The sequence below is a fragment of the Enhydra lutris genome, unplaced genomic scaffold, assembly GCF_002288905.1.
Source record: "Enhydra lutris kenyoni isolate GAN:26980312 unplaced genomic scaffold, ASM228890v2 scaffoldscaffold21, whole genome shotgun sequence".
NCBI lineage: Eukaryota > Metazoa > Chordata > Mammalia > Carnivora > Mustelidae > Enhydra > Enhydra lutris.
In genome coordinates this window covers 476,724-495,394 of record NW_019154105.1, presented here as the reverse complement: position 1 = coordinate 495,394, position 18,671 = coordinate 476,724, and the positions used below count along the sequence as shown (strand labels likewise).

General features: G+C 37.1%; 1 protein-coding gene across 5 annotated transcripts in view; it reads right to left on the bottom strand.

Annotated features, from left to right (window-relative positions):
- LOC111148939 (lin-54 DREAM MuvB core complex component) overlaps positions 1–18,671 on the bottom strand; it is a 72,432-nt gene that overhangs the window by 30,625 nt on the left and 23,136 nt on the right. For 4 of the 5 annotated variants that reach the window (XM_022505766.1, XM_022505765.1, XM_022505767.1 and 1 more), the window contains exon 4: positions 15,145–15,287. The exons of the other annotated variant lie outside the window; for it this stretch is intronic. In XM_022505766.1, coding sequence (XP_022361474.1) covers positions 15,145–15,287 — 143 coding nt within the window. The remainder of the gene's footprint in view (positions 1–15,144; positions 15,288–18,671) is intronic. 5 annotated transcript variants of the gene reach the window in all.

The following is an 18,671-nucleotide window of genomic DNA, read 5'->3' as shown; positions in this document are numbered from 1 at the left end:
GGGAGGGAGACAAACCATAAGCGACTCTTAATGTCACAAAACAAACTAAGGGCTGCTGGGGGAGGGGGGTTGGGAGAAGGGGGGTGGGGTTATGGACATTGGGGAGGGTATGTGCTATGGTGAGTGCTGTGAAGTGTGTAAACCTGGCAATTCACAGACCTGTACCCCTGGGGATAAAAATATGTTTATTAAAAAAATTAATTAATTAATTAATTAATTGACCATACATGTGTGGGTTTATTTCTAAGCTCTCTATTCTGTGCCACTGATCTGTGTATCTCTGTTTATGCCAATACTATACTGTTTTGATTACTATGGCTTTGCAATATAGCTTGAAGTCAGGAATTTGTAGGGTTCCATATTAATATGGTTTTTTGTAAAGATTTATTTATTTATTTTAGAGAGAGATTGAGAAAGAAAGAGCTCATGTACACATGAGTTGGGGGAGGGGCAGAAGGAGAGAATCTTCAAGCAAACTCCCTGCTGAGCGCAGAGCCCAATATGGGGCTCAATCCCACAACCCATGAGATGGTCATCTGAGATGAAACCAAGAGTCAGATCTTCAAGTGACTGAGCCACCCAGGCACCCCCATAGTAATATGGTCTGTAAAAAAAAAAATTTTTTTTTAAGATTTTATTTACTTATTTGACAGAGAGAGACACAATAAGAGAGGGAACACAAGCAGAGAGAGAGGGAGAAGCAGGCTTCCTGCCAAGTAGACAGCCTGACGTGGGGCTCCATCCCAGGACCCTGGGATCATGACCTGAGTTTAAGGCAGATGCTTAACGACTGAGCCACCCAGGCGCTCAAAAATTTGTGACAGAATGTTTATTGAGCCTATCATCACGGTAAAACTATGTTTACATTATCCTAATTACCAAACTTCAGGTTATTAAAATAAACCTATCAAGAAACAAATTTGCAAGCTTTAAAATGATTCCAACTAAGAGACAAATGAGAAAATAAGAAGAGATAAATATTATATATATTTTATGACTAATGAGAGTCAAACCTTGAGATGAATACCAGAACTTTCAGCACTGTTTTACTGACTGGTGAAATATCATGAAATAGCTATAAGGCATTCTTTTGCTATTTTTTCATGGATATTAACCCAACTTATGTTTTATTTATAGTTATGAATTACAGTGACAAGGATGAGTAATTGAAATATATTAGTATCCATGGAAGCATTCAAAGAAAGGGTCAAGTGACTATCACAGGCAAAATGAGACAACCTGCTTTAAAAGCATCAGCCTTAAAGAAACCAGAAACCAGCCCTACTGAAGATTAAGCATTATCAAGATAGGATAAATAAAATAGTATGGGGCTGGCCTAGAAGCAGAGTACTAACGATCAAAAGATTAGAAAGGTTCTATAACAAACTAATGAACAAAGGAAAAAGAGCAAAAACCACTCTTAAATACAGAGAACAAATCGGTGGTTGCCAGAGGGAGGTGGGTGGGAAGACTCGTGAAAACAAGAGGATTAAGAACGTCAACGGTGATGAGCGCTGAATAGCATGTACGATTGTTGTGTCGTTATAGTACACCCCTTAACCAATAGCACACTGGTTGTTAATTATACGTCAATAACAAAAAGGGGGGGGAAGGAAAAAATTGCAGACCAATGAAAATTAACTACAGCTATAGATTAAGACACAGGTGAATCTTAGACATTATGTTATAAAGCAAATTTCAAATTATTAAATTTGCTATTATAACAAAAATAATTTTGAAATAAACTTTTAGGAGAATTAAAGAAGAACCTATATTAGAATAATTCATGATAGGGGAGCCTGGGTGGCTCAGTAGTTAAGCGTCTTCCTTCGACTCAGGTCATGATCCCAGTGTCCCACTTACTTATTTTTGTTGCCTTTGCAACAAAGGCTCCCTGCTCGGCGGGAAGCCTGTTTCTCCCTCTTCCACTTCCCCTACTTGTATTCCCTCTCTGTCAAATAAATAAATAAATAAATCTTAAAAAAAAAAAAAAAGAATGGTTCATGATAAAAGTTGGCATCCCAAATCAACAGAGAATGGTAAGCTATTCAACAAATGAATTAGCCCTTTGGTCTGAAGAAAAAAAAGCTGGATCCCTATAACTCATTCTGTGTAATAAATTTCAAATAGATCAAAGATTTAATCTAAAAACAAAACAAAAAAAAACCCAAAAACCCCAAAAACAAAAACCAATACTGGCATAAAGCCAGACACACAGACCAATGAAACAACAATGGAGTCCACAAAGAAACCTGCACAATATGGTCAAATGATTTTTAACCACGGTCCCAAGACCGTTCAATGCAGAGAAGACACATGATGCCAGGAAAACTGGATATCCACCATGCAAGAAAGAAGTTGAATCCGTTCCCAATGTCAGATACAAAAATTAACTCAAAAGGGATCCGTGATCTAAATATAAGGTCAATACTAAAAAACTCTTACAAGAAAACACAGGGCATCAGAGTTCACAGAAGAGGAGTGCAGAAGACACAAAGAAACGAATAATTTTTAAAAATACAAATCTATGTGAGATCTTTAATCAATTAGATTGGTGAAGACTAAAAACGGGTGATTAAACGGGAAAGCACAGAAATAGACTCACATAAATATGATCAACTGATCTATAACAAAGGAGCAAAAATAGTTTAACTGATAGTTTTTTCAGTCAACGGTGCTAGAATAGGACATACACATACAAAACAGTGTCTCTCAACACAGCTTTCATATGGACTCAGCCCTAAAACCGTTTAACTATGAAACAAACAGTACAACTCCCGGAAGATAACACAGGAGAAATTTTAGTTTACCTTGGGTTTGGTGATGACTTTTTAGATATAATACCAAAAGAACATTCCATGAAAGAAAAAACTGTAAGTCAACCTTCATTAATATTACAAATTTCTGCTCCACAAAAGGTACTGCTAGGAGTATAAAAGATAAGCCACACACTGGGAGAAAGTACCTGTAAAACACATGTAAAGTCTAAAGATACAGAGCCATCTGGGTTCCATTCCAGAAATTACTGAAACTAAACAGCACCGCAGGAATACAACCAGTCTATGAAAAACTATAGGATATAACAACCCAATTTTTTTTAAAGGGCAAGAGAAAAAAAGGAAGATAAAAAAAAAAACTGAGAGAAATAGCAATCATTCATAAACTTATCTGATCCCAAATTCAAATATTGTGTAAAATAAACATGATGATTAGGGACATGCAAATTAACTAGGTATTTAATGGCATTAAAGGAACACGGGTAAGTTAAAAAGAAGTGTCCCTATCTTTTACAGACATAAAGAAGTATCCGGATGAAATGACATGATTTACTTAAAAAACAAGTTGGAAGAGGTTACAGATGAAAACAAGGTAAAGCAGATAATTCTAAAGTTGGATAATGGAGGTTAATTATACTTGTTGTACATGGAGGTTAATTATACTATCCTAATTTTTTAATATTTTTAGACTTTTAGTATTTACTTTTAGGGGCGCTGGGTGGCACAGTCAGCTAAGTGTCTGACTCTTGGTTTTAGCTCAGCTTCTTATCTCAGGGTCCTGAGATGGAGCCCTGTGTGGGCTTCCCGTGCTTAGCACTCAGTTGGCTTAAGATTCTCTCTCCCTCTGGCCCTCCCCCCTAGCTCGCTCATGCTCTCTCTCTCTCTAAAGTAAATAAATAAATTTCTTTAAATTCATTTATTTGACACAGAGAGAGAGATCACAAGTAGGCAGAGAGGCAGGCAGAGAGAGGGGGAAGCAGGCTCCCCACTGAGCAGAGAGCCTGATGCAGGGCTCAATCCCAGGACCCCGGGATCATGACCTGAGCCAAAGGCAGAGGCTTTAACCCACTGAGCAACCCAGGTGCCCCATAAATAAATTTTTTTTTTTAAATTAATTTTAAGTTTCTATAGTAAAAGGTGTTAATAATATGGCCATAGGACCCCATAAGTATTCAATCACCATAATTATAAAAGCATAAAACAAAACCAATATAACAGAAAAGAGAATAAATTCTTAGTCATTTATTCCTTCTGCCCCTATCCCTGGCTAATGGGTACTGGTATGAGGAGCTATAAATAAAATAAAGCTTTAGGCAACAGAATCCCAACGGAGCCTATAATCTGTAATCATCTCAACTCTCTTATTAATCGTACAACAATCTATGTCAAAGTTTATCATGAAAAGACACCCTTCACTTCAAATTGTACTCATTACCACCATCATCATCTCCAACTCAAATATGTGAGAGCTTCACAGCAAAAGTAAAAGCTATCAACCTCTGAAATCTCTGTCCCCAAATGGTTCTAACTCAACTTTTGATATTGTCATTGCTCATATCACTTCCTGCCTGGATATTTGCAAAACAAATTCAATCATCTTTTTGACCAGCCTCCACCTGCCACGAGAGACATTGCTGATTTTTTTGCAAACTTCACATTAATTCTTTAGCTCTTGCTGCCTTAGAAACATTCCATGAATCTCCATTTAAGGACAAAATTAAGCCTAAATTGCTTTGTTTTGAAAATTATCCATAATCTGGGGGTGCCTGGGTAGCTCAGTCATTAAGCATCTGCCTGCAGCTCCGGACATGATCCCAGGGCTCCCTGCTCTGCGGGAGGCCTGCTTCTCCCTCTCCCACCGGCCCTGTTTGTGTTCCCTCTCTCGCGGTCTCTGTCAAATAAATAAAATCTAAAAAAAAAAAAAAAAGAAAAGAAAATTATCCATAAACTAATCTTATCTTTATATGCTCTCCATTCCCTCCAAAGCATTACTAATTCTGATCAGAGTCGCTGTCTCAGTGCCCCACACGCACACTCTAATTTCAGCTGTAGCCCTACACTCTTGGGGCTGACACCCACTCTAATTCATACCCATACGAAACCTTAGCTCCGGGATGCCTCTGTAATCATCCAATCGTGGGTCAACCTCTCACACAGGATCTCATGCCATCAGGAGTCTGTTCATGATTTTGCAATTTTGTATGTTTGTATAATTATTTGGTTCATTTCTGTCATATTCCCTCCCACATCCTGCACAGGCTTTAGGGTCCACGCTTCTATTTTTGCTCTCTTCTGTTCCCTAGAACAGCCCCTAACCCACAGTAGGCAAGATTAAGTATTTGTCTAAGTGGTGAATGAAGGACTACCAGGACTTACTCTCTTCAGTTTTGAGCCATCTTGTCTATACCACACAACTAAGCACCTATTTCATTATTCATTATTGTTTAATGCGCATTCAGTTTTGTCTGCCCAACCATCACCATAAGCTCTTCTGTAGTTCCCACAGTCTCAGCACAGGGGACACACTGACCTCAATGAATACTGATTGCCACTGACAAACACAGAACAGGAGAGTCTCTAACAGAAACCTTCATTATTGTTCAGGTTCCCAGTGTCCTGGCTAATGTCAATTCCCTATGTCAGTGTAGCACTCTTGTGCTACATGTGGATGATTATGCTAGAGACTGCCTTCTTCCTAAGCATACAGCCGATTATATTTCCTAGCCTCCCTTGTTAAGATGAGGCCATGCGCCTCAGTTTTATTTTAGCTAGTGAAGTGAATGGACGCATATTTCCAGGTCTAGCCCATAAAAGCCTCCCATGTGTGCTTTTCCATGTCTTTTCCCTTCCAGCAGGCTAGAAGGGAGATAACCTTTGGAGGGACTAATAACATCATTCAGTTTATTGTAATTTCAAGCCTATTATAAATATTAGTAAAATTAAAATAAACCTGTCACATGACTTTTTATAATGTATTCCAGGGAATCAAGTCAACACAATTATTTGATACTCACTAGCATCTATTACATTTTTTAAAATACAAATAAACCATTCTTCAGCAGTCAGAAATTTACATTATTCTCTTTACTCTGTGAACTATATTTAGTTTCATAAATAAACCCTAAAAATTTTATTCTAGTATAACATTTTTATGCTTGGGATTCTTTTATAATCCTCTGAAACTAAAAGATAGTATATAAATTGAAAATTTAGGGGCCCCTGGGTGGCTCAGTCATTAAGCCTCTACCTTTGGCTCAGGTCACGATCCCAGGGTCTTGGGACTGAGCCCCACATCAGGGTTCATTAATTATTATTTCCAAAAAATAAATAAATAAGTAAATAATAAAAACATTTCCCATTACCCTAACATAAAGCTCTAAGTATTATGTAAGTTTGTCTGGATTGAGTTAATTACTACATAGACTTAATCAAAGCAATATAAAATATTACAAATTGTCATTATTACAAAAAAAAGAAGATTTTATGGGAATGCATCTCTTAATTAGACAGATGATGGTACTCATTTTTAAAGATTATTTCCCATACTCACAGCTGAGTATTACATATTGCAAGAGTGAAAGTTCAGTACCAATTCTATTCTTACTTTTCTTATAAATACTAAAAACATTTGCACAAGTAAACAGAATATTTATTGTAATAATATACATTAACATTCTGAACAATTCCTGAGTTTTATACCCAAACTTAATTGTATTCTACCACTAAAAATTATTTCTAATGATCTAAAAATTCACTTATTTCCTCCTTTAATTTAATGGAGAGAAAAAAACCTGGAACCTATCTGAACTACAAGCAAAAAGTTTTAATAATCTGCAGTTACTTGTTTCTCAATTTCTAAGACATGTCAAAAATGTTTTTTTACTTAAACCTGTCCAATGATAGGTGCCCTCTTTATCCAGATACATTCAAAAATAATTAGGAAATTTTTTTTCCCCCAAAGATTTTTTTTATTTATTTGACAGAGTGAGATCACAAGTAGGCAGAGAGGCAGGCAGAGAGAGAGGGGGAAGCAGCCTCCCTGCTGAGCAGAGAGCCCGATGTGGGGCTCTGAGACCATGACCTGAGCAGAAGGCAGAGGCTTAACCCACTGAGCCACCCAGATGCCCCAGGAAAAATTTTTTAGCTTTCTACAGTGATAACAATGTTTTTATCATAACAGAGATTTGGGTTACATAGATATATGTATTGTATCTAAACTCATCTAACGGTACCTTTAAAATCTGCATATTTCAGCATACATAAATTTCACCTCAAATGAAAAGCCTCTAAACAAATAGTGAATTCTAGTTAATGGTTGCTTAATGAAGTATTTGGGGCAAAGTATACTGGATATGTACAACTTACTCTGAAATGAATTTTTAAAACAAGGTGATTAATGGATACAGGGACAGAAAGATAAATGACAAAGCAACTATAAGAAACTGTTGAATCTAGAATTTAATTATAAAAGCTTCATAGAATTCTTCCAAGCTAGAAGAGCCAGAAATAGGAAGAATTCAAGAAGTTATACTGATCACAGAAATCAGAGAAGAAACTTTACTTTTTTTGCTTTAAGATTTTCTTAAACCGTCCATGTGTAGCTGGTGCTCTGAAATCCCTCACATGGCAGTCTGCGTTCTGAATGGCTAAGTGATGGTTCAGTTACTTACCACAGGATGGGCAAACAGGACCGATTTATTTACCAAATAAAAGCAAAAAATGAGAAAAGCACTCCCCTGGGTTGAAGAGTAAAACTGACAAGACGTATATGTAAGGTGTATTCAAAGACATCAAGGAAAATTTGCATAAACTCTCAAAAGAAGAGTAAGATATTTTGAAGATGCATTCATGTTCATCATATAGACGTTAAGGGGAAAAAAGACAGTCATTAACATTACATAAAGTATCATGAGGCCTTAGATTTTAGGAATATTTACTTAAGACTAAATTGGTGGGAAAGAAAGGGTTTCAAAGTTTCTAACCTTGTTTCTTTGATCCAATTTTCTTCCTTTTTTTTTTTTAAGATTTATTTATTTGCAAGAGAAGAGTGTGTGAGAGAGCACAAGTATGGGGAGCAGCAGAGGGAGAGGGAGAAGCAGGCAGAGGAGCAGGGAGCCTGATGCGGGGCTCAATTCCAGGACTCCCAGATCATTACCTGAGCAAAGGGCAGATGCTTAACTGGCGGAACCACCCAGGAGCCCCTCTTGGACTCAAGTTTCCAGAACACAAGGTCTGGAAACCTTTACCTTTCTTGAGTTCATTTATCCAAAAGTTCACTGTCCTGAAATCTCTCTGATCATATTTGAAATGAATCAACAGCCCGGCTTCATTGTGTTCTAAGTCACTTGCTTTTAACAGAATATGGTTTCCCTACCCTAGATGTTTAAGTTTTAAATACAATTTTTTTTAAATGGTCCAGACAGCCATTCCAGCGATGAAAGGAAGACTAAGATGACCGTCAGATAAGAACTTAAAAATAAATATGGTTAATGTATTAGTCGACTCAGCAGGAAAGTAAGACAGCACGCAGTGAACTGCGGGGTAACAGCAGCAGAGAGATGGAAACTGGAAGAAAGAGTCAAAAGGAAATGCTAGAAATTTTAAAAATACAGCTATCAGTGATGAAGAAGTCCTTCAATGGACCCAGTCAGTAAACTCCACACAAATGAGGAAAGAATCAAATCATTTGAAAACACGTCAACAGAAATACCCAAACCAAAAGAAAAAGAAAACGAAGTGGGAGAGGAAAAACAGAAGACAGTATCTAAAACACTGGAATTAAATCAGTCTAACGTTTTTGAAAATAGAGTTCTAGAATGAGAAGAGAGAAAGAACAAGGTAGAAGAAATATTTGAAGAGATAATAGTCAAAAGTTTAAAAAAAAAAGACAATAAATTATATACCCAAGACAGTTTGAAATCAAGATAAATATATATTTTAAAAATAAAACAATAATAACACGGCACAGAGCTGGATACATTAACAGTCAAAACACAGAACTCCAGATATAAAGAGGAAATCTTGAAAGCAGTCAGGGGAAGAAAAGATACATTACATATATAAAAGAAGAAAAGACAAAAATTACAGCATTATTTCTCACCAAAAATTATGCAAACTAGAAGTCAATGGGGTGACTTTTTGAAAGCTCTGGGGAAAACTGACAACCCAGGATTTTTTACCCAATGAAAATACCTTTCAAAAGTAATGCTGGGGAGGGGGGTTGGTGGGGGGGTGGGGTTATGGACATTGGGGAGGGTATGTGCTACCGTGAGTGCTGTGAAATGTGTAAACCTGGCGATTCACATACCTATACCCCTGGGGATAAAAATATATTATATGTTTATAAAAAAAAAAAAAAGTAATGCTGAAAAGTAAGACTTTTTCATGCCATACAAAAGCTGACAGAATCTTGCTAGCAGAATTTTCCCTAAAAGAAAGTTTAATTTTAAAGAAAGGGCTTTTTAAAAAGATTTTATTTATTTATTTGAGAGAGAGAGAATGCAAGTGGGGGAGGAGCAGAGGGAGAGGGACAAGCAGATTCCCACTGAGTGCAGAGCCCCAGGTGGGGCGTGATGTCAAGACCCAAGCAGAGACCAAGAGTTGGATGCTCAATGGACTGAGCCACCCAGGCACCCTCCCCTAAGGAAAGTTCTTTAGGGAGGAGTTTTATACCAAACTAAGATTGGGGCCTATAGAAAGAAAGGAAGTGTGTAAGATAAAGCTAGAATGAAAATAAAGGACTTACTTTTCTTATTTTTAATTATTTTAAAAGGTAATTTTGTGTAAAGCAAAAACAAAAAATTTACTATGAAGTTCATAACATATAAAAGTAAAATATATAAAAATGACAGCATAAAGGATAGGAGAAAAGAACTGGAAATACTCAATTGTAAGGTTCTTCCACAACATGAAGTGATATAAATATAAAGGTAGACTAAAATAAGTTAAAAAATGTATTATTTGACTCTAGAACAACCAATAAATTTTTTAAAAATTTAAACTATAATAAGCCAATAGTGGAGATATAACAGAATCACAAAAACTATTCAATTCACCCAAAAGAAGGCAGAAAAAGTTAAAAAAAAAAAAAAAAAGGAAGAAATGAGACAAAGAAAAAATAACTAGTAAGATGCAAGATTTAAATCCAATCATATGAACCATTATATTAAATATAAATGGTTTGGAAATACTTTTTACATTGTCTATATACCTGATCATCTTATTAATATAATTCTAATAGTTCAAGAGCAGATTCTTAAATTTTACATGTATGTGATAATATAATATGTAATTTGTGGCTTTTTTTTACTTTCTTCTGAAACTCTGTGCCATCTTTTTCTTTTTCTTGCAATACTGCATTAAATGCAGGCCTTCAGTAGAACTGAACAAGTGTGGAAAGTGGATATGCTTGTTCAACAATGCACCATAACATGAAGTTAGATGCATTTTCTCCCCTTCCTAATTATGAAATTATCCTTTTATTTTTATTATTTGAAGTTTTTTTAACCAAAATGGAGGCTGGCTACCATCAGGATTTTTCTACATGTATTAAGATGTACTGTATATATTCGTAAAATTATTCTTTTTCCTATTAATGTTGTGAATTCGATGGATAGTTTCTGCATGTTAAATCACACTGCATTTCTGAAATAAATCGAAATATGCCATAAAAAAAACAAACAGGGGGCGCCTGGGTGGCTCAGTGGGTTAAAGCCTCTGCTTTCGGCTCAGGTCATGATCCCAGGGTCCTGGGATCGAGCCCCGCATCCGGCTCTCTGCTCAGCGGGGAGCCTGCTCCCTCCTCTCTCTCTGCCTGTCTCTCTGCCTACTTGTGATCTCTGTCTGTCAAATAAATAAAAAATCTTTAAAAAAAAAAAAAAAAAAAAAACAGTACTTAAAGGTAAGAATAAGATTGTAAGACAAAAGACATTAAATGTCAGAAAGTAGAGAACAGCACTGCTAAAATCCAAAGCAAAAAGAAAGTAAACCAAGTAGAATCATATTTTCATTGGCTTACTGCTCATTTACATACCTAATAAATACTTTAGAGAACGGAGTATTACTTTAGAAAATAAACAGAATGGAAGAAATACATCCTATAATATGAGATAACTACAGTATCAAGTAAACTGAGAAAACATTGGACATGCCTGACTTCCAAAATAAGCCTGATAACATCAGTTTCAAAGATGGAGAAGAAAGTGAGAATGGTCTGCAGAATGTGATGAGAAGAAGCATGGAAGACACGCGGTACCACCCCCTCCATTGCAGGCTCAATGGCCTAAGGACTAAAGGAAAAAAAAAATGGCCATCATTTAAGAGATCTGCTGGAAAAGCAAGTATCTTAGGGGAGAGTTGGGTATCTGTTAAAACAAGAAAGTAAAAGAAACACTCAGTAAAGAGGTTGAAGACTAAGGTATTATTTTGATTATGAACTCCAGGGAGGGCACAGTGGAGGGAGTTCAAGAGGATGGGATAGGTCAAAACAGGGATAGAAGACACTAACAGCCTTAAGGAGATTAGATGTGAGAGAGAAAAGGTGATGTAGGAATCTGGGCATCTGGATGGTACCCTATATAAACAGGGAGAAATAATGGGAGAATTCCTGTTTATTCAAGGCAGATGGTCAGAGTGTGAGTGTTGGCAGGCAGGAAAAGGTGGGTACTTGGGAGTTTCCTTTTGACCACTTTTGATCAATGAGCCAAATCCTTACTTTTCAGTCTTTTTTTTAACTGACTTTCCTGACATTTGAGATTGTAGCCCAATATAATTCTTGAAGTCATCTCCCCTTCCATTTTTTTTAGTTTCTCTTACAACATCTCTTAACATTCCTTCCTTTCCACTGATTCCTTCTCTTCAACTATGCTTAATATTTCTGTGGTTTGGTCCTGCTTTCTTCTCTCTACACACAACCTCATGCCCCCTGGTTGATTTCATCTATATGCATAGTTTTAGTCACTGCCTATATTCAGCTTTCTAATGGACATCTTCCTTTAGATAATCAGTGGGTAGGTACTTCAATGACCAACATCTCAAGAACTAAATAGTATCTTTTTGCTCAAATCAGCTATTCTATATTCCCTCTCTAGTATAAAACGATTACGCAATTTTTTTTCTACTATCTCAAATTTAGCTGAAATGAGGCCTCCAAGGCTGAGAACTACAAATGATAAAGCCCCACACTCTAAAAAGAAGACATGACATCCACGGAAGACTTACTGAAAGAGAGCATCCCTATCATCCACTTCCTGCCTATTGAAAATGAAACAAAACAGATTAGAATTAGAAATTAATTCATAAACAGAAAATGTTAAGGCTTTATACCTCAGTAAGAACAAAGGCAGGGGCTCTCCAAGAAAATCTCTGGGACAGACCGGGTGATAACTATAAGAAAGGAAAATGGACATCTTAATTTTTGGCTGGCAACAGACTCTGATAAAGAAACTGTGTGTGTGTGTGTGTGTGTGTGTGTGTGTGTGTGTGTTAAACTCTTAAGCCTATCTTGGTCTACCCACACCAGAAATGAACAGTGAGAGAGTTCGTGGGAGAACCTGACACATACCCCCAGTTTACGACATAGGTGATCACAGAAACTGGTCCCAACCTGGAGAACTGTGACAGTAAGAAGTTGGATGAAGCTATCAAAATGGCAGAGCAAGAACATGGAGGAAAGCAGTTAGTCAAGGGGCACTTCTTTCACTGGGTTCCACAGGCTTCCTATTAGCCAAACTGATGCTGCAGAAGGGCTACAGCGTCCTGAGGGGCCAAAGACATATGCCTCTGCTGTAAGGATGTTCTGAAGTAAAAGGCTGTAGGGTAGACTACAGGAGGCAAGACACAGGAGAAAACCGCCAAAGATAGCCTGGGTGTGTACCACACTCTTGACAGAGAACTGGGCAATGTGGACATATCTACAGGAGTCTCCAAAAACTTTCCTAAATGCACCTCTGTAAAAGTCCACACTTGGGACACCTGCCACACTGGCCACTAGATTACAATAGTTCCAGCACATAAAACTTTGTCCTTTCTCTTCTAATCATCCTTCCAATCAGTAGCCAAAAGCAGAAAGGGGGGAGGTAGAAGAGGGGAAGAAACAGATTACACTCCTCTTCACTACATGGTCCCTGAGCCATGATTAGGCCTGAGTTGAGAGAGAAGCTTTCAACTAGATTTAAGGTTTTGACTAGACTTTTCATACCTGTGAATTTAGTCACCAAAATAAGGCTTGTTCTTATACTGAAAAATAGCCTCTTGTTGAGAGGTAGGGAAGAAAGATCCAAGATCTCATGGCTAAAGTCAAGGATGAGAGAAAAACAAAGCTGGTTCCTATCTGTATGCCATCAAGGATAGGCCATGGACCAGTCATACTGGTGGGTGGTGCCCCCACCTACTCTGTTGTTCAAGTCAGGAATCTAGGAGTCATCCTAGAGTCTTCCCTTCCCTAGGACCCTGACATCCAGCCTTATGTCTTAAAAGTTCTTTTAATACATCTCTTCTTCCCAAGCCCCTTAGCTACCAGTCTAGCTCAAACATAACGTACTATAATAATCTAACTTGGTGATTTCCCACCCTGGCCCACACTTTAGAGTTATAAAATATTAAAATACCTAGACCCCAGCCTTAGAGACTCTCATTTAAATGGAGTCAGGGTAGGACCCAGCCATTAGTGTTTTCAAGGGGTTCCAGGGGGCTTCAAAAGTTCACCCAAGGTTGGGAATCGCTAACCTAACTAGTCTCTCAGAATACTGCCACAAGAATCCTCTTTTTCAAAATGCAAATCTCATATTATGCTAGAGTAGTGGTTTCCAATTTAGGGTACCCATTAAAATCACTTAGCTTTTAAAAATCCTGATACCAGGCCAAACTCCAGATCAATTAAAACTATCTCTGGGGGTAGGAACCAGGCATTCCCCAGGTGATCCCAATCCGCAGATAAGGACACCGCTGTGCTAGAATCAATGGAAAGCCACAGAAAGTCTTCAAGAACAATACAGTGCAAACTCCCCTAAAGATAATAAAACCTTCCATTTAACCTTAGCACCCTCAGCTCTCACACTACCAAAGCAATGTAGTTCCCTCAAGGGCCACACACTTTTCCACTTCTGTGTAAAGTATTACTTCAATCCAGAAAGCCTCCTCTGCTTACCCACAGCTAAGACCCAAAACACCTTTAAGGTTAAGAGCTTTCAAGAACAGCCTTTGTATAAAGCTTCCCTGATACACGGCTGAGCTCATCAACCCACTTGTAACCGTCATGATTCTGTAGGGCAATACTTAATGTTTAGGTCTAACTTCCTTGTTGAAATGAAAAACTTGTCTTATTCGTGCTTTTATCCCCAGTGCCTATCACTATGCATAGCACATAGTAAGCACTCAAATATCTGTTGAATTCACCTCATTTAAGTAAATTACTATTTTCTATTATTATGTAGGTAGAATCCCATTTTAATGAACTATAAGAGACATACTTATACATTATATTCAAGTCTCACTAAGACAGAAACCAACAGTTATACTTTTTAAAAAATGTAAAACAAATGTTTAACATTTGTTCTATTAATGAATAATAGTAAGTTGAGGAAAAAGGTGATATAAAGGGTAGTAAGTTTCCAGAATCACAAAGGCAGCATTTTACGGAATAATGATGCTTAGCTTTCCACCTGAATATGTCCTTTAAAACATACCTTTTCAAAATGTTATGCTGGTATAATCACTCTGTATGTTTTAGGAAAGTGAGCAAAGACTACTTACTTGACGTAAGAGTAAAATGATAGCTACCTTAAGATGAAAACAAATTATGAAAAGCTTTTGAATGCTCTGAATGATCTATACTTAAGCCTAAAGACTCTGAGAATCTGGTTACCAGCATTTGACGGCAATTTCTAGTACTCTAGGTACTCTGTTTCCCAGCAAAAGCTCAGATCTTCATGAAAACAGGACAGTTTAAGCAGAAAACAGAGTATTTTATCAAAATAATAATAATATAATAAAGTTACATATAATGTTTTAAATTCATATAGTCACTACATATGTGACTTCCCAAAGACAATAATTTTGCACAAATATTAACTGAAGAACTAAACACATCATGTACCTCATTCAAGAGAGCTTTGTTGTACCCACATTCATATGGGCCCTGGAAATTATCTTCGCATGCCACATGATTACTAGGTTACTATGTGTTTAGAGTAAGTTTTGTTTTTTTTCTGCCATATAACCTTGATTACTAAATTAATCTAGTATTTGATGAACCCTTATTGCTTGTTCGGGAATATATTAAAACTGAAGTATCTAAAGTGACTAGTAAGAACATAAAAGCATTAACCACAACACTTGGCATTTGTGGCTAATTTTTTTTTTTTTTTACCTTATTTGGCGATTTCAAAGGTGAGATGGCTATTTTATTTGGTGTCTGTGTTGTAGAATTTAAAGTTGATCCAATAACACCACTTTCAGATATTGTTATGGTCTTTGATGGAGTCCCGGGAGTAGACTGTGAAAGAACCCTACCTGCAAATGAGAGGCAGCACATCAGTTCGACTTTTTTCAATAATATTATAAAAATGTATGTGTTGATGATCTACACCCACAAGGACTGTAGTACCTATGTTCACTGTTTCATTGTATCCAGGCATGAACTTAAACTACTCAAGTGAGTCCTGAGCGAACTAAGTTGAAACTAGTCAGAAGGAAACAAAACAATGCTTCTTAGTAACACTTAGTATCTTAATACCACTTAAGGTAAAGCCCATGAAAACACATGTCTGCTCACATTCTCATCAATCCTACTAAATTCCATCTATCGGAATTAGAAAATAGGCTCAGGACAACAACAAACAGGCCCTGTATCACGCAGCTCCTGAAAGTCAGGCCCTGAATCAGTCTCAAAACTTAATCTCTGTGCTATACTACAGGTGTCTTACTCTGAACTTAAACCATTCAGGACACAATTTAAAGCCACCTCAATGAAAGTTATCAGACCAACTTGAACACTGGTTTAATACTACCTGATTTCAGACTGCTGAAAGGAAAAGAAAAACTTCCAACAGGAATTCAGGAATACTGTATTCCCTTCTGGACAACACCCATCAGGAAAAACACAGGAAAACTGTGGGGTGTCTGGATGGCTTAGGAAATTGGGAATCATATCACAATGAGTTGAAATATTGGGAATTTTTAACCTAGTCAAGAGAGGAGTACAAAGACATGAAACATCTCCAAATTCTTAAAAGAGAGGCATGTGTGACAGCGGTTCACCAAGTACTCTGGTTCTCTCCCATTCTGGGCTCGTGAGAGAACTGTCCTTCTGACCCGCCCCACACCCTGGGGTTAGGTTAGGGACCCGTGACAAGTTCTACCTGGTTAACTGCGAGTAGAGGTGATATGTGTCACTCTGGGCCAGGTCATTTACTGCCTATGCAAGACCTTTCAAGGCTCTCTTTCGCTCTGCCACATCTGAGATGACCATCCCTCTGTCAGCCTGAGTCCTTGAGAGATCATGATAAGAAGAGCCCCCTTTCTAATCCACAGTGGACATGTAGATAATCTAATCAAGTACGAGCAAAAATTACAATTTTTTTAAACTTCTGAGACTCAGATTGTTGATTAGGACAGGAAAGCCAAGATGACCCTGAGTGACGCAGGCTGTCAAGTGGAAGGATTAGAGCCACTCTGTAACACATCAGACGCACCACACGCACAGAAACAGAAGTTTCAGCTCAGCACTAGGAAAGAGCTTCTAACAAAAACTTCCAACTGAAATGACTATTTCTCACAAGTGAGTTTTCAGTCACTGAAGGTGTTCCAAGCAGATGCTGTATAATCAAATCCACTGGCTAAAGAGGGAATTCAAGCACCCAAGAAAGAGAAAAGGTAGATAACTACATTACTTCTAAAATCCCCTCTTAGATGCTATGATTTAATTCATAGATATATCCAGAGATGAAAGAGAGAGGGAGAGGGAAAGCAAGAGAAAAGAAAAAAAAGGACTTTCTCTTTAGACAAAAATCAATAACTAGCACTTAAGAGCTTCTGGATTATTTTTCTGATAACAGTGCCACAGTACACTGTTTCTTTTTAAAATCAGGTTATCTGAACTTTAAGAATTTTAAAAATATTTTAACTACTATTTTTTCAATTTCTTTGTAGTACATGGTTACATTTAATTTCATTGATAATACTCATTAATGAATTTCAGTTGAGATTTTTTTTTTAAACTTGAATTACATCGCAACTAAGTAAGTCAATTCTACATAAAGTAAATGAAATTTACATCAAATATTTTTAGGCCATCCTAAAGTGTTGAACCTGTCTGAAGTAAAACATTTGCCTGTTCTAGTTTCTAAAACTAATACCTGTGGGATAAACCTGAAGTCCCAAGAACCATTACATTTTTAAGAAAATTATCAATAAAGACAAAGTTCCATAAAATGCTCATTTATGGTTATTACTATAATTTCTTATTTATTTGCCATTACACAGATTCAGAAAAAAGTTTATGAACAAGTTAATACAGAAAATTCTCAATTCCTGAAAATAATTGATCCAGATAAAGGCCACTTAAAAATGAATTCATTTAAAACAGGGACAAAAATTTTAAATAACAAAGAAAACTAAAAGTAAAACTTTCACTTTTGGGGGGAGCTTATACTTAACAAAAATCCAATCTATAATTAAAACTACACTAACTCTTAGAACGAACTGGTAAGTGTGGGGGAAGAGGATTTTTCTGAAAATGTATATGTCAGCAAAATGACAGATTCTGTTTGATGGGCATAACATGATCATAGATAAGGTCATCTCTGCCAATATATTTCAGGGTTTCATCAATTTTCCCAAGAACCCTCTATACCTCTTTAAAATTCAAGTTATTCTTTTTTAGGGGCTGGCTTATTTTTCATCCAGGTAGCATCGCTCCTGATTATCTACTCTCCAAATCCCTATTTATCCTTAGCTCTGCAGACAGATTCAAGCAAGTATACAAGTTACCCAATTTCCCCTTGAAGTCAATTTCCAAGGTATTTACACTCTATTGTTGGTTGTTCTCCAAGAATCAAGAGACTTACTCCAAAAGACGGGGATTGGGGGGGCAGGCAGGGAGCTTGCTTATCTAAGGGAGGACTAATTCTGTAAGAGATTAATTTATCAGTGAATATTTTCACATTGATGAAGCTTGCTCCACTGTAGCAACCCTGTACTTCGGGAGCTCCAAGAATGAGGAACTCTGTATCTCATTTAACCATCTCCAAAGCTTTCTGAAGTGTTGGGTATCAACATCTTATAGAAATAAGATGAATCGGGGGTGCCTGGGTGGCTCAGTGGGTTAAAGCCTCTGCCTTCGGCTCAGGTCACGGTCTCAGGGTCCTGGAATTGAGCCCCATATCAGGCTCCCTGCTCAGTGGAGAGCCTGCTTCCCCCTCTCTCTGCCTGCCTCTCTGCCTACTTGTGATCTCTCTCTGTCAAATAAATAAATAAAATCTTAAGAAAAAAAAAAAGAAAGAAAGAAGATGAATCGATATTTACCCAAGATCACAGACAAAACCAATAGAAGAGCCATGACTAAAACCCAAGTTTCACAGTAGCTCTTCCCACACACCACACCACTTCCACAATACACACATTCATTCAAAAATACACATTCAACGAACCACATCTATGTGCCAGAAACTGTGCCAAGTCCAGAAGGATAAACAAGATAAAAGAGCTACCATTAATGTGGTACATATATACAATGGAGTATTATTCACCTAAAAAAGGAAATCTTACATGCTACAACATAGATGAACTATGAGGACATTATACTGAGTGAAATAAGCCAATTACAAAAGAACATATACTGTATAATTCCATTTATATGAGATACGTAGACTAATCAAATTGACAGAGACAAAAAGT